Source organism: Carassius carassius, chromosome 9 (assembly GCF_963082965.1).
Source record: "Carassius carassius chromosome 9, fCarCar2.1, whole genome shotgun sequence".
In the NCBI taxonomy this organism is placed as follows: Eukaryota; Metazoa; Chordata; class Actinopteri; order Cypriniformes; family Cyprinidae; genus Carassius; species Carassius carassius.
The window spans coordinates 32020590-32034728 of NC_081763.1; the positions used below are offsets into that span (position 1 = coordinate 32020590).

General features: G+C 33.5%; 1 protein-coding gene across 1 annotated transcript; it reads left to right on the forward strand.

Moving 5' to 3' along the window:
• Window positions 1–853: 853 nt before the first annotated feature.
• LOC132149611 (hepatic leukemia factor-like) lies at window positions 854–11728 on the forward strand. The gene is made up of 4 exons (XM_059558995.1): window positions 854–1145; window positions 2239–2583; window positions 9286–9497; window positions 10477–11728. The coding sequence occupies exons 1-4, from the start codon at window positions 1031–1033 to the stop codon at window positions 10690–10692; spliced, it is 888 nt and encodes a 295-aa protein (XP_059414978.1). The 5' UTR covers window positions 854–1030; the 3' UTR covers window positions 10693–11728.
• Window positions 11729–14139: the final 2411 nt, after the last annotated feature.

Consider the following 14139-nt stretch of genomic DNA (forward strand, 5'->3'; position numbering starts at 1 on the left):
GGAGGGTTTCATGTAAAACAATGAATTCAATTCAGCTGATTTCTTATTTGTACTTTATGTACTGACTGAGTGTACTTTCTAGATGTATCTGCATTGTTCGACGAAGTGTCCTGTAGCTGTCCTTCAAAAACACAGGGAGCTGCCTATGTAGGCAGAGAGTTCCAGATTACTAGGTTTTGGAACACACCTACTCTCTTAAAGTGTTGTTATTGTGAACTAAAACTAAAAGCATGGTTATCGATTGTAATAAAGCTCTTAAAAACTTAAAAATAAGTTCAAGTCAAAGGCTAAAATTACTAACTGGAAATAAATAAAAACTAAAAGGAAACTAAAACAAAAAATAAATAAAAATTAATTGACCCTAATTAGTAATAATTAATAATAAAATAATAATAGGAAATACATTTTATTAAAAGGACATAATAATAATAATAATAATAATAATAATAATAATAATGATTAAAAAACAAAGTATACAAGTAAAAGTCAATTAAAATATTAATGAAATCCGTAATAGTATCGATATTCAATATCAATTTAATCCATTTTCAGGTTGGAATTATACATCATAAACAATTAGAATCGTATTAGAATAATATTAAATCCTATTGTTTTCATGTGTCCTTTCTCTCACAATTTAATTATTTAATTTATATTAAAAACAGCACAATTTAAATGCATTGTAGTGGTTACAATGTAATAACCTTGAAACGCAAAAAGAATGTAATCATGCACGAGCAACAATGTATCGATGCATGATTGAAGACCACGCCCCTCAAGCGCTCATTGGCCGGGGCCAATGAGCTCGGCCTGTCCATTGACGTCACGGACGTCAGGCTTCGCACATGGAATTGCGAATCAGTTGCGCTTTTGCGTTCCAGCCAGCCGAGCTCACGGACGCGCGAGGAGAGCCGCCGCTCGCACGGGCTGAGGGCTGTATTCCGACACCCCACTGCAGAGGTTTTACTTTTATAAGTTGGCTTTTTTTTTCATTTTGTTTCTTCAGAAAGACTGATCTCTCCTTTACGCAATGGAGAAGATGTCTCGACCTCTTCCTATAAACCAAACTTTCCTACCTCCGACCCACGGCGTCCTGAAATCCCTGCTGGAGAACCCCATGAAGCTGCCCTTTCACCACGATGAAGGTAAATGTGGGTGAATGTTTAGAAGGGTTTAAATTGTTTTCTGCATCAGTTGTTGGCTGTCAGGCGTAAAATGATTGTGTTTTGCACATTATTAAAACATCTGCTCACAGAGAGGAAGGATAAGCAGAGTCTACTCAACCGATACTGACTTTATTTGGAATTTTGGATCGAGGTTCGCACGCAGTGGAGAGGATTTGTACTCATAGTTCCCTACAGGTGGCGCTACTGAGAGTCTCTGATTGTTTTATGCTACCTTAGTCCTCATCATGCGTTTACAGTATAAATAAAAGGCTATTTTATTTTGGATGCACGTAAGCAGGTCATGCATTGGCGAGATATGCTTTTTTTTAGTGTGCACATTCAATATGTTGGTTTGGTTGCATTTTTTTTGGATTAATTCACCCGCGTTCTTCACTCTCATGGCATTCCAAAACTGTACTTTCTTTCTTCTCTGGAGAAATGTTGAGAAATTCCCACTCTTTTCCACGGCTGAGAAACAAAGTCACAAAATGCACAATAAAAGTAACAGCTGGTGAAAGAAAAACAAACGAAAAAAAAAAACATATTACATATATTGGGCATGAATTAAATGCATGTTTGGAACAACACATGTGTAATAGATAATAATAATAATAATAACAATAATAAAATAATAAAATAAATTTACTTAAAAATAATATTTTATTAAGATTATTTTAATTAAGCACAATTAAGCACATTTTACTCCAAATTCTCATTACTGCATCACAGTGTAAAATTTATTTGATAAAGTCATTTATTTCATAAAATCAGTATAAATTAAGAACAGTTTTGGAACAACACAATGTGTAATTAATAAAGTAAAGCGACTTTATATAAGTTATTATTATTATTAAAATCAGCATAAATACAGGTTTGAAGCAACACAAATGTGTAATAAATAATATTTATCAGAAAGAAAATAAAAAATTTTAATGGTAAATTAAGCACTTTATTATAGTGTTGTTTTTATTAAAATCAGCATGCAACACAACACAAACATGCATAAATGATGACAAAATGTACATTTCTGGGTTTGACAGAGACAATAATGCCTCTGCCTTTTTTTCTCCAGGGTTTGGGAAAAACAAAGAGAAGGAGAAGAAGTTGGAAGAGGACGTAAATGCTTTCAGTGCCCCTCAGTCCGCCTTCTTGGGGCCAACGCTGTGGGACAAGACCCTGCCGTACGATGGGGACAACTTCCAGCTAGAGTGTATGGACTTAGAGGAGTTTCTGTTGGAGAACAATATTCCTGCCAACCCTGGGAGCGAGCAGAGCCAGCCTTCCCAGCAGCCCCTGCAGCAGCAGCCCCCCTCCGCCCCGCCTACACCTTCAGTGGTGGATCTCAGTAACCGGACGGCCACATCTGTTCACTCCGGGATCGTGAGCCAGAACTGCCTCCAGAGTCCCAGCAGAGCAGGTACCGACCCGAGCCTTGAAATGACATCCAGAAGCATCTAATCTGTGCCTTCTGTTCACATATGCTCCTAAATAATTGCAGGTTTTTCATACACTATCCATGTTGGGGTCCAAAAAGAACCTTTCAGTGAACAGTTCTAAAAAAGAACCTTTTTTAGAACACTTTTAGATTCTAAAGAAACTTCCGTGGAATTAAAAGTTTCCATGGATGTTAAAAGTTCTTCATGGAACCATCAATGCAATTAAAGAACTGTTATTTTGTGTATGCTAAGTTTATCATCTTCTGCTTTGGTTAATCACCAGTGTTTTCTATCTGACCTCTGTTGACCTTTAAAGATTCACATCACAATAACCCAAACTCAAGCATCTGTCGTGGAGTTTTGAGTGACAGAAGTGTACGTTTTGAAGCAGATTCCTTGGTCTTGGCTCAGTGGCGACTACAGTGTGTTTGGTTGAAGTCCATGTGGTCAAGTGTTTGCGGATCATGTTGCGCTCTCAGCTGTGTTGGAAGCTTTATCTCTGCCGCCTTTCGAAATATGATTAATATTTTTTCATCATTACAAATATTTTAACATTAATAAATTACAAGTGATTTATATATATATATATATATATATATATAATTATGTATTCTTAATATAGAATTAAATGTATGATAATGTGTAATACGCAACACTTGAATATATTATTTCATAGTATATGTATTTAATATTAAATATATTTATTATATATTATGACCGATTGTATAAATTAATTCTGTATAAATTGCATTCATTGCTTATATTGGGGGCTTTTTATCATTGTGACACTTCTGCAACAATAACAAGTCAATTTGCACATGCGGATACAGTTCATAGTGATAATGCATTACACACTGACAGGCACTGAAAAAAAATGCATTTAAATGATGAAATAATAAATTAAATAAAACAACATTAAGTGATTGTGTTTGCAGCACATGCTTGATATGCATTTTATTACTTGGACTATGAATGCATCTGCCCAAACGTGAGTGGCTGCTCTGGCCGAAACGCACCTGAGGAGCCGTCAGAGTCACCTGTCACATTGATCATACATTCCTTCATGAACCAGTGACTCACACATAATTCACTTCTACAGCCATTAAACCTGCCATGAGAAATCTGACCAATTTCTAACAACGTGTTATGTCTTTCATTTGTGTAAATGTAGTTAGTGCATTAAATCACATATGTTTTATGGCTAATGTAGGCAGAAACTCTATAGAGACATGAATGTGAGAATCATCCTATTGACACACCAAACTCCAAACAGACAGTTTATGGATGTTAGTACCGTAGGTACTTGAGCACGCATGGGCGAGCTTTGAAAGACAAACAAACACACCCTACATAAATAAATGTAGATTGTTTGTGTAAATCTCACAAAACATGATCCATTTATCCCCCAAAATCGAAATAAGTAAAAATAATTGCATTTTGCATAAAGAAAATAGAGCATATTTTCATGAACATTGTTTTTTTGCTTGTTTATTATTATTATTATTATTATTGCATTTTCACCTTAAATTCTCATTACTGCATTAGTGAAACTTTACTTTCTTAAATTAACTCTTTAATTAAAATTAGCATAAATAAAAAACACAACTGCCATGGTATATACATAATTTACAATTAAACATTTATTATTATATTATTATTATTGTAGAAATTAGAATTTGGAGGGAAAACGTGCTTAATTATCTTAAAAATAGTCACAAAATATTCCATCCTTGCAGTCTTTGTTTTCTTTAAAATCTGAAAATGTTTATCATTTATAATATAATTCTATAACTTGTACACACATTTATATAATTATCATATAGTGAAAAATAAACTGGGCATGTTACTGTTAGGAGATTAATTTATCATGCATAGGAATACATTTCTGTATTTAATTGTATTGACATTTTTGATATTGAGAGGGAAGTTGAGTGTAAAATGACATTTAAATGTCAGGATTTATAAAGTGTTTTTCTAAATATTCCATATGTGTGTCAATTAATAGTGTGCACTGGAAAAAATGAAATTAACATTATTAATTGTATAATTATAACATTTATCTCCGTTTATTTAGATTTTTGTGGTATTTTAACCGATTTAAGAATATTCTTCCACTCGTTTTGATGTTTTGGACATGATCTATGTCAAAGCAGTTTATTTAATTGTTAGTATTTATCCATAAAGACCGACACAATCTACCAAGAGCAGTGCAAATTAGCGTCTGCTTTAACACATGCTTTTTGGAGCGTTAAATAATGGCGCAAACCCAGTAATTAGACGAGCGCAAACATTTGTAAACCGCGTTGCGCGATTCATTTGAGTTCTGCGTCTGAAAGGGAAACTCCTACAAATGCATGTCCGGTAAGGTCAGGCGCAAATATAAAGGTGTCCAGGCCTTTTCAGTGCTATTTCTCTTCACTGTGAGGCTTTAGTAAATCCTGACAGTAGGCTATTATTTTAGCGCCGACGTGAGGGGAACTGTGCGGACGCGTCTGACAAAATCTGGCACAGGGTTACTAGACTCTACACTTTTATTCCCTTGAAGTGGGAATGAAAAACCTTCACCCATCGATGACCTGTCGGCGCGTGCAGAGCTCTGGTCGCAGTCTCACCTTAGATTCCCTTCACTCTGTGTCTTCAGTGCGTGTTTACATTTCTTTATGCGCGTGTCTCGGGTGTATGTGTGTGTTCTGTCTAGACAGGAGGTTCAGGCTACGTTCCATACATTTCCACTCATTTCACCTCACGTGAAGCCAAAGCGTTCTCAAAGCAGCATGCGCTGCCATGTGATCAACACATGCGGTCGCGAGAGAGAGAGTTTGTCGAGGCATGACACGCCCCTCCCATTCCTTTCCAGCGTTTTGATTGGGCTCCGCGTCCTTGGCCCCGCCCCTCGCTAGCCCCTCCCACCTGTCTGTGTTTTGCCCGGCAGAAGTACACTCTGTTCTCAGCGGAGACTCACATTGCCTGTCGTGCTGATTCACGTGCTCCCAAAACACACAGGCTTGCAGAGGGGAAAACGAGAGAGAAAGGCACAGATGAAAGTGTTATCACAACTAAATTTGTGTTTTGAGATATAGGCTGCAGTGTCACCGTGCTGCTGTTTTGCAGGGTTGAGCAAAAGTTTAATTAAGTTTAATTTTAGAAATGGGTCCTTTTGCTACTTGAGTTGCATATTAATTAAACTTACAAGATAATTTACTGAATTGCAGTTCACAGTAATTCATCACTTGCATAATTAATTTTGACCAACCATTCTCTACTATGTAGCCTAGTAGATAGGCCTACATTTGGCATTTTATTTTTAACTTTATATATATATATATATATATATATATATATATATATATATATATATATATTGTTTTCAATGTTTAGTATTTTATCTAATACAATTTTGTATTTGTGTTACTGTTTTTGTAATATTAAATGTTTATATTCATATATATATATATATAAAAATATATTTATTTGTTATTTTATTATATTATTTAATAATACATTTACTTAATATTATGTATTAAAATAGTTTGACACTAATAATTTAAGTAATTAATATTAATAAATTATGTAAAATGAATTACTCTTCCACCATGGTTAATAAAAAAAGGGTTAATTTAATTTTATATATAATTTAAATAATCTTTGTAAAAAAAAATGTGTAAATTTTTCAAATGTTTTTTTTTTTTTTTTGTCTAGAGAACTGAAGAATATTTTGTATTTTTTTAAATATTAAAAAGTAAATATTTTTACAATATACAATAATTTGATTTATAATATTAAGTATGTTATATTATACATATATAATAAATTATGACATTAAATATTTTTTTCTGGGATTAATTCTTCTTCGACCTTTGGTTTATAAAATTAAAATAAAAGTCTATGTAAATTAAAAAATATATATATTGTAAATTAAGCAATGTTTATACATTTTGCCACATTTTTTTCAGAGAACTTAAATATTTTATATTTCTAATATATTTCATCATGTAACATTATTATAATGCATTATTTATTATTATATGTAATCTAATATTATATATTTAATATATTATGACATTAACTAAAGCTAATTAGAAGATGTTTTTTGATATCTGTGTGAACGAGCATTGTTAGTGAATTTAAAACCAAATAAATAAATGCATTATGAAAAACTGCATTCACAGCAGTTACATGCATTTATTTCAGCTTCTTTCCATTTCATTTTACTATTCTGCATCCTCAAATCAGATTCACACCCATGAAACAATGAAAGTGTGAATGTTTGTGCATGGTTTCTGCTCAGTGTCCAGTGTCCAGCTGCAGTCCTGCTCAGAAAGCCATTGTCTTGAGCTTGCTTTGTCACTGTGAATGTCTGCAGTGTGAGCGGCGGTCAGCAGCGGACTTCGCCCTCGATGTGGGTGACAGATCGCTTCATGTACTGTTAGCATTAGATAGTAGACGGCTGGAGGTTATTCATCAGCTTTGAGTACCAGAATAAATTGAGATAGTGACGTTAGTTGTGATAATAAACATACACACAGGTCAGAGGTCAGAAACAATCTCCTGGCACCTCCAAAAATGACAAAAGTCTCTTCTGCTCATCAAAGCTTAGATTACAATACATTAGTCATTTCTTTGTGTGTGTGCTTGAGCTCTTTCTGTATGAACACCACTTGCTTATCAAATGCGATGACATTTAGACATTTTTATGTGTGCATATATATATTTTAATCACTCTGAGGCACTTACAGCCGCTTATTGTATGGCAGATGTTGGTTTTGTGTCTTATCACTGGTTAGAATAGAGCTTGTTAGGGCTTCTTCATCCTGCAGTCGACAACTTGGAAGTGAAAGCCAAGGTTCACGGGACGGTCACGCTCACACACTTCCACGCTCATATGCTTTCACTGTGTCAGTGCTCAGACTCCGCCCACCGATCCTGACAGAGGCCTGTGATTGGTCAGTAGACCTCCACCCCTCACCTCTGCCCCTCAAGGAAAAATCAGGCTCTCTGATTGGTAGAGAGAGACGGCAATGAACCGATAGAGACTCATAAGAGGTTTATTCAGTCAGTGCTGTGTGGAGGTCAGAGCTGTTATACAGGACTATAAACACACACACACACTTCATTTCACGGGCTTTTCTACTAAATGTTAAACTTATGAGTAACTTTTGAGTTTCTGATCCTTGCAGGCAAAATATTGACTATAAGAATATTAAAGTGATGTTTAATCAAAGCCTGGTCTAATATTTTCTCTCTGTTCTCTTTATTCTATCTGCTATTTGAAGACAGATGGCCATAAATGATGACTAATAATTATGAATAACGTTAACATAGTATTATATAAAGTAAATAATAAATAAATATTTGTTATATGTATTATTATAATTATAGATTACTTTATTGTAATTTATTATTATTATTATTATTGATTTGTATAAAATCGTATTATGCATGAATAATTTATAATGTATTATATATTATTTTTGTTTTGAATATTTCTTATCCTACCTATAGAACCTAAACAGTCATTTATAATTATACTATTTAATAACCTAAATATAATAAACATAAATATTATTATAATGAATTATACTATCATTGTAATGATGGTGATTGTTAATATCATATCAAAAATAATAAATATAGTATTTTATATATTATATAATAAAAATATAATGAAATGTGTTCTTGTAATTAAAGATATATAAATATAAATAAAAATATAAATTTATTATTATGAAACATTTGATTTGTATTTTATTATTTATTATTAATAATTCATAATTCTTTGTAATATATTATTTATTGTCTTGAATTTTCCTTATTCTTAACTACTACTATTATTATTATTTTATTTATTATTATTATTATTTTATTTATTATTATTATTATTTATATATATATATATAGGATTGTGTGTGTGGATGTGCGGCTCTCCGCTTCTGTTTAATGACCTTTAATTCACTCAAGAGTTTAATTTGATCTTCTAATCCCTCACTAGTGAACGCACACACGCACGCTCACACACACACACACACGCACTCGCTTGCTCCTGTGTTTGACGACTTTAGTGATCAGTCACACAGTGGCCTTTATTGTATTAGTGTGTGGTGTATGTTTTTTAGGCAATAAGCTTAGTTACTTTATTATATTATAAATTTATCAATAAAAATAATTCTATATAATAATTTTATAAACAATAAATAAAAAATATTTGTATTATTCCTATTTGTATTACCTATATTTGTAGTATAAATTATACTATAAAACAATAAATTATATAAATATATAATTTTAATATATATTTATAATATATAAATTATTTATTTTTATAGTATATTTGTAATGATTATTATTTAGAAATATTCTTGGATGTAGTGTGTGTGTGTGTGTGTGTGTGTGTGTGTGTGTGTGTGTGTGTGTGACAGATGTGGGTTCATGTTGCCTCTAGTGCTCAGGAGATGGTAGTGCACATTTATTATTTATAAAAATTGATTATGAATTAATATTATTTATTATTTAATATTCTGTATTTTTTGTGTGTGTGAATAATCTTATCAAGTGTTTTCTTAGTAGAGTTGTGTTTTGTCAAATGAGCATGAACATGCATCAGATGCTTGAAATGGTGATGTGAAGACAGTGAAGATAAGTCAATATTATCATTACTTTAGATTTTCTCTTTCTTTCTCCTTCAGTTCTCCCTTCACGTGATACGCCCAGTCCAATAGATCCGGACTCCATCCAGGTTCCGATCGGGTACGAGCCCGACCCTGCTGACCTTGCCCTCTCCAGTGTCCCGGGACAGGAAATCTTCGACCCCCGCAAATGCAAATTCTCAGCAGAGGAGCTGAAGCCACAGCCCATGATCAAGAAAGCACGCAAGGTCTTCATTCCAGAGGACTTGAAGGTAAAGACAAACACTGAAGCATAAAGCACAGAGCAGAGCAGATTCAGGGCCTTGGGAAGATTGAAATTCGGGTTTTACAGTAAATCTTGCATAAAACATGCAAAGTGACTTACTTTTTTTATAATAATAATAATAATAATAACAACGAGATTTTCATATTATTAGTAGTATTATCGTTATTATGTGTCTCCAAATGTTTGTGTAACAAAAGTAAAATAAAATAATTTTTTGCAATACTACTAATAATTTTATTTTATTGTTTTTATTTTTAATATTAAAATTGTTGTTGTATTCTTTTTCTATTATTATTATTATTTTGCTATGCACTTTTTCTATTTCTATTATTAATTAATTTTGCACAAATATGAATTATTATTATTATTATTTGATAAACCCCATAAAAAATTTTACTATTATGATTATAATTATGATTATTATATTTTTATCTGGTTTTTCTCTTATTTGCTTAATTTTATGAATTGACATTTACTATACACTATGCATGTATTTAAATTATGTATTATCTTTATTTCTTTTGTAAAAGTACTTGCTTTACTTTTAGTAAATGCTATATTATAAATGTTCACAATTATTTAATAAAACTCAAACATAATCACAAGTACCTACTTTAATAGGTTGAAACACCACCGTCAGTATTAGATAATATATAATATGTAATGCATTGATATTAAAGTTCAGTAAAACCTGATAGAAAATATCAGTGAAAACTCTGCGTGCAATTATGATCATAACAGTTAATCGTGAGTCATGTGACTATCTATTGGCAGTTGTTATTGTACATCCGTCCATAGATATCACAAAATGTAAAAACAACAACAACACATAATTCCTCTACTGTTTGAAATTTTTTGTTTTTAACGGAACTTTTTAATGGAAATTTGGCGCAAGTGAAAATTCCGATCAGAATTTTGTGAGAATAAATAGTTTCTCATTTGCTTCTCCCTCCATCTCCGTGCAGGATGACCGATATTGGGTACGGCGCAAAAAGAACAACATCGCGGCCAAACGCTCCCGCGATGCTCGCCGGCTAAAAGAGAACCAGATCGCCATCCGCGCGGGATTCCTGGAGAAAGAGAACACGGTGCTCCGACAGGAAGTAGCCGACCTGCGGAAGGAACTCGGCCGCTGTAAGAACGTTCTGGCCAAATACGAGGCACGGCACGGCCCTCTGTGAGCCCCTCCCACCTCCACAAACCCCGCCCACCTCAACAAACGGGACTTCTGCAGCACCTCTTCAAGAGGCGGCGAATTCTCTCTCTTTTTTCACGTTTCTCTTTACACTTTTCTATTTACAAACCCAGTTTGTTCATAAAAAAAAAATCCTTTTGTGTAGTTTCGCACATTCACTTTTCTCTCTTTCCTTTTATTTGTTTCGTTCGTCCGTGTATTCCTTCACCAACGATGGATCGTTTGTCTGGAAATGGGTTTCTATTGAGTGTTTTGTACATCTGTAACACGGACTGATAAATATTTTCCTTGCCTCACACCCTCCTGTCTGTCAATCATCCACTCGTCCTGCCCCCTCTTCTCAGAAGCCCCGCCCACTTCCTGTTGCTAGAGCTTCTTTATAATGTGCATATTAATGTATTTTAGTTGAATAGCTGTAACGCAGCGACACCTTTCGTTCTGTGAAGTGTGTATAACACTAGCTAGCATCAGAACATGATGTTTGTTTCATTCTTTTCCTAGTCTGTGAGTTTTTGTCTGTTTTATTTCATCATTAATTTTAAACCAACACCAGCGTAGTTTTTTGCGTCTTTCCTGCATTGTCCAAGGAGCAATAAGCCTGAAACTCCTCAGAGGGCAAAACACATGAAATGTAAGCTAAAGTTTCTGCAAAGCCTGTGCATAGCACCATCATTTCTGCTGTAGTGTGGAAACTTTCCCTCCAGAAATGCTGAATCTATATTTGTCTGTTTCTCTGCCTGCACTAATGCTTGTTTCACAATCTGATCTGGGGCAATGTTTCTACCTACACTATAGTCTGCCTGATATATTTATGGACTTTCTTTTCTCTTTTTCTCTCTTTTTTTTTTTTTTAATGGAAGATTTTTTTTTCAAATATATTCAGCTGTTAATAACTAATATTGTTATAGCTGTTCGTATTGTCATGGCTGTATAGTAATTTTTCCTGATTGTTAATTGTTTTATTGGATATTTCAGCATGAAAATTGTTTTAAAGTTCCAGCCTAAAGCTAATTGTAAATGGGTCTTTTTGTTTTCTTTTGTTTTCTTATTTTTACCCAGAGCATGTTTTAAAATCTTCATTTGTTTTTAACTCCGTACAAACAGATATTTGTAGTGATTTCTGTTCTTTCCTTCTGTTCTGCAGCTTGGCGTGTCTGTTGGCTGTATGACTGGAACGAATGTGTTTTAAGAGGTTTTGAGGCGTTCGTTGAGCAGGACGGTGTTGTCTCAAATACTGTGGTTGAAACCCAATCAGTTTGTTTACTGCAGACCAAAAGATACAGCACACAGATTTATATATATAATATGAAATCTATTCTATAAGCTGTTTTGTAAAGTATTTTTCCTATATAATACTGTCTGAATATTTTCAAGGCACAACAAATCCAGAGTAGTGCAAGAGGAATATATGATAGCATACTTTATATATCTATTATTCAGAGCTTAGTGACATAGTGTTTTGATATATTATGAAGTATAATACAGGGAGTAAATGGAAACCTGTCATCATGTCCTCTATTTTGGGCATTAAAAACCTTCTGCACCCTTGTATTCAGATAGCCTTTAGTATTCTGTCTCAGGAAACGCTAGCAGCCGGACCTCAAACCATAACTCATTATAAGGATTGAATATTTATATATTGCTTTGTTCTGTACATCAGTAGTTTTTTGTTTTGTTTTTTTCAATGGAAAGGAGCTAAATTTCCTCAATCTTACTCACACTCTTGATGCTGTGTAATGAGTTTTATTGCAGATCATTTTACAGTATTGCTATTGGTTCTTTGAATGGAAATCTAAAGGCTATGCTTTTTTTTAGTTAATATGAGAGTCTTTTTCACAGCAGAGTGTTGATATTGAATGTTAACTGCGGCAGCTCTGAGAGCTTTTGCTTGGTTGAATGTTAAAAACATGTCTTGTTGTGTCACTGGGTTGGTCTCGAAGGTCCTGTAAAAGTTTTTCTGATCTGAGATCATTACATTTTCTGTTTATTCTATTGAAAGATACAGGGTTTAAAGCCGGGATGGCAGATCTCAGGTCAGAAGTTGCGTCTGATGCGCTGGTGACTTCATTGTAGACAGTAAAAGTCCTCGACTGCCCCGGTTGAGATGTGCACAGATTTGTATTATTGAGGATTGATGGGGCTGAAATTATGCTGTTTCTTTTAATTTCCCTTGATTTTCCCTCATGTCTGTTTGTGGTCTAAATGCAGATGTGAGACGCGTGTATAAAGCCCTGTGTAGACTGTTTCTTTCTGTACGAAACTGAAATAAATCCAGGGTTAAGCCAAACTGCTTCTCGTGAATAATGACCCCCAAAAATGCATCCCCAAGGGCGTGAGGAAGACTCTGTGGGAAATCTGTCAGTATCTCTCTTTGGGTAAAATTCACTACCTCAGTCCTGAAAGGAAGCTATAAGCAAACTGAACCTGTTTAGTCCAGTGCCTTGAATTACCACAGACGATACCACGCAGGTTTTCCAGAGTGAAAATGATGTCTTCATTTGTTGACTGTTGAACACAAAAGAAGATATTTTGTAAAATGTTGGTATACGAACAACATTGACTTCCATAGTAGAAATAAAAAAATTCCTATGGAAGTCAATTGTGTTCATTAACTGTTCCAAAATGCTTAATTTTGTGTTCAACAGAAGAACGAAACTCATACAGGGTTGGAACAAGTGGAGGGTGAGTAAATGATGACTGAATTTTCATTCTAAAAAGTGAACTCCTTTAAAGTTTAAATGTGACCCTGACCACAAAACCAGTCATTAGGGTCAAGAAAGATTTGCAGCGATGTATGGTTTGTTAGGATTGGACAATATCTGGCCGGGATACAACTATTTAAAAATCTGGAATCTTGGGGTGTAAAAAAAAAAAAGAAAATCTAAATATTGAGAAAATCGCCTTTAAAGTTGTCCAAATGAAGTTCTTCGCAGAGCATATAATCAAAAATGAAGTTTTGATATACTAATGGTATAGGACATTTACAAAATATCTTCACCGAACATGATCTTTACTTAATGCCCTAATGATTTTTGGCATAAAAGAAAAATCAATAATTTTGACCCATTCAATGTATTTTTGGCTATTGCCATATTTTAACTCCTTCTCTCTGTGTACATTTAGTGTCCAATCAAGTCTTCAGTTTTCTCTCAACAGCTGAGCTTTTGGCTTTTAACGGTTGCGGTTTGTCTAAATGATTAAATGATAAAAACGTTTGTTCCATGCTTAATATATATATCTTTTGCAAACTTTTTTTGCGCTGATGGATCATTCACAAACATTATTTTAGTATATAAAGGGTTATACATATTATTAATACTATGATAATAAATACAATAAATAAAATGCAATAGGCTTTTAAAAATATTTGTATAAAAAATTAAAAATGACAAATTCTAAACTTATTTCTATACTATATTATTACTTTTTTATT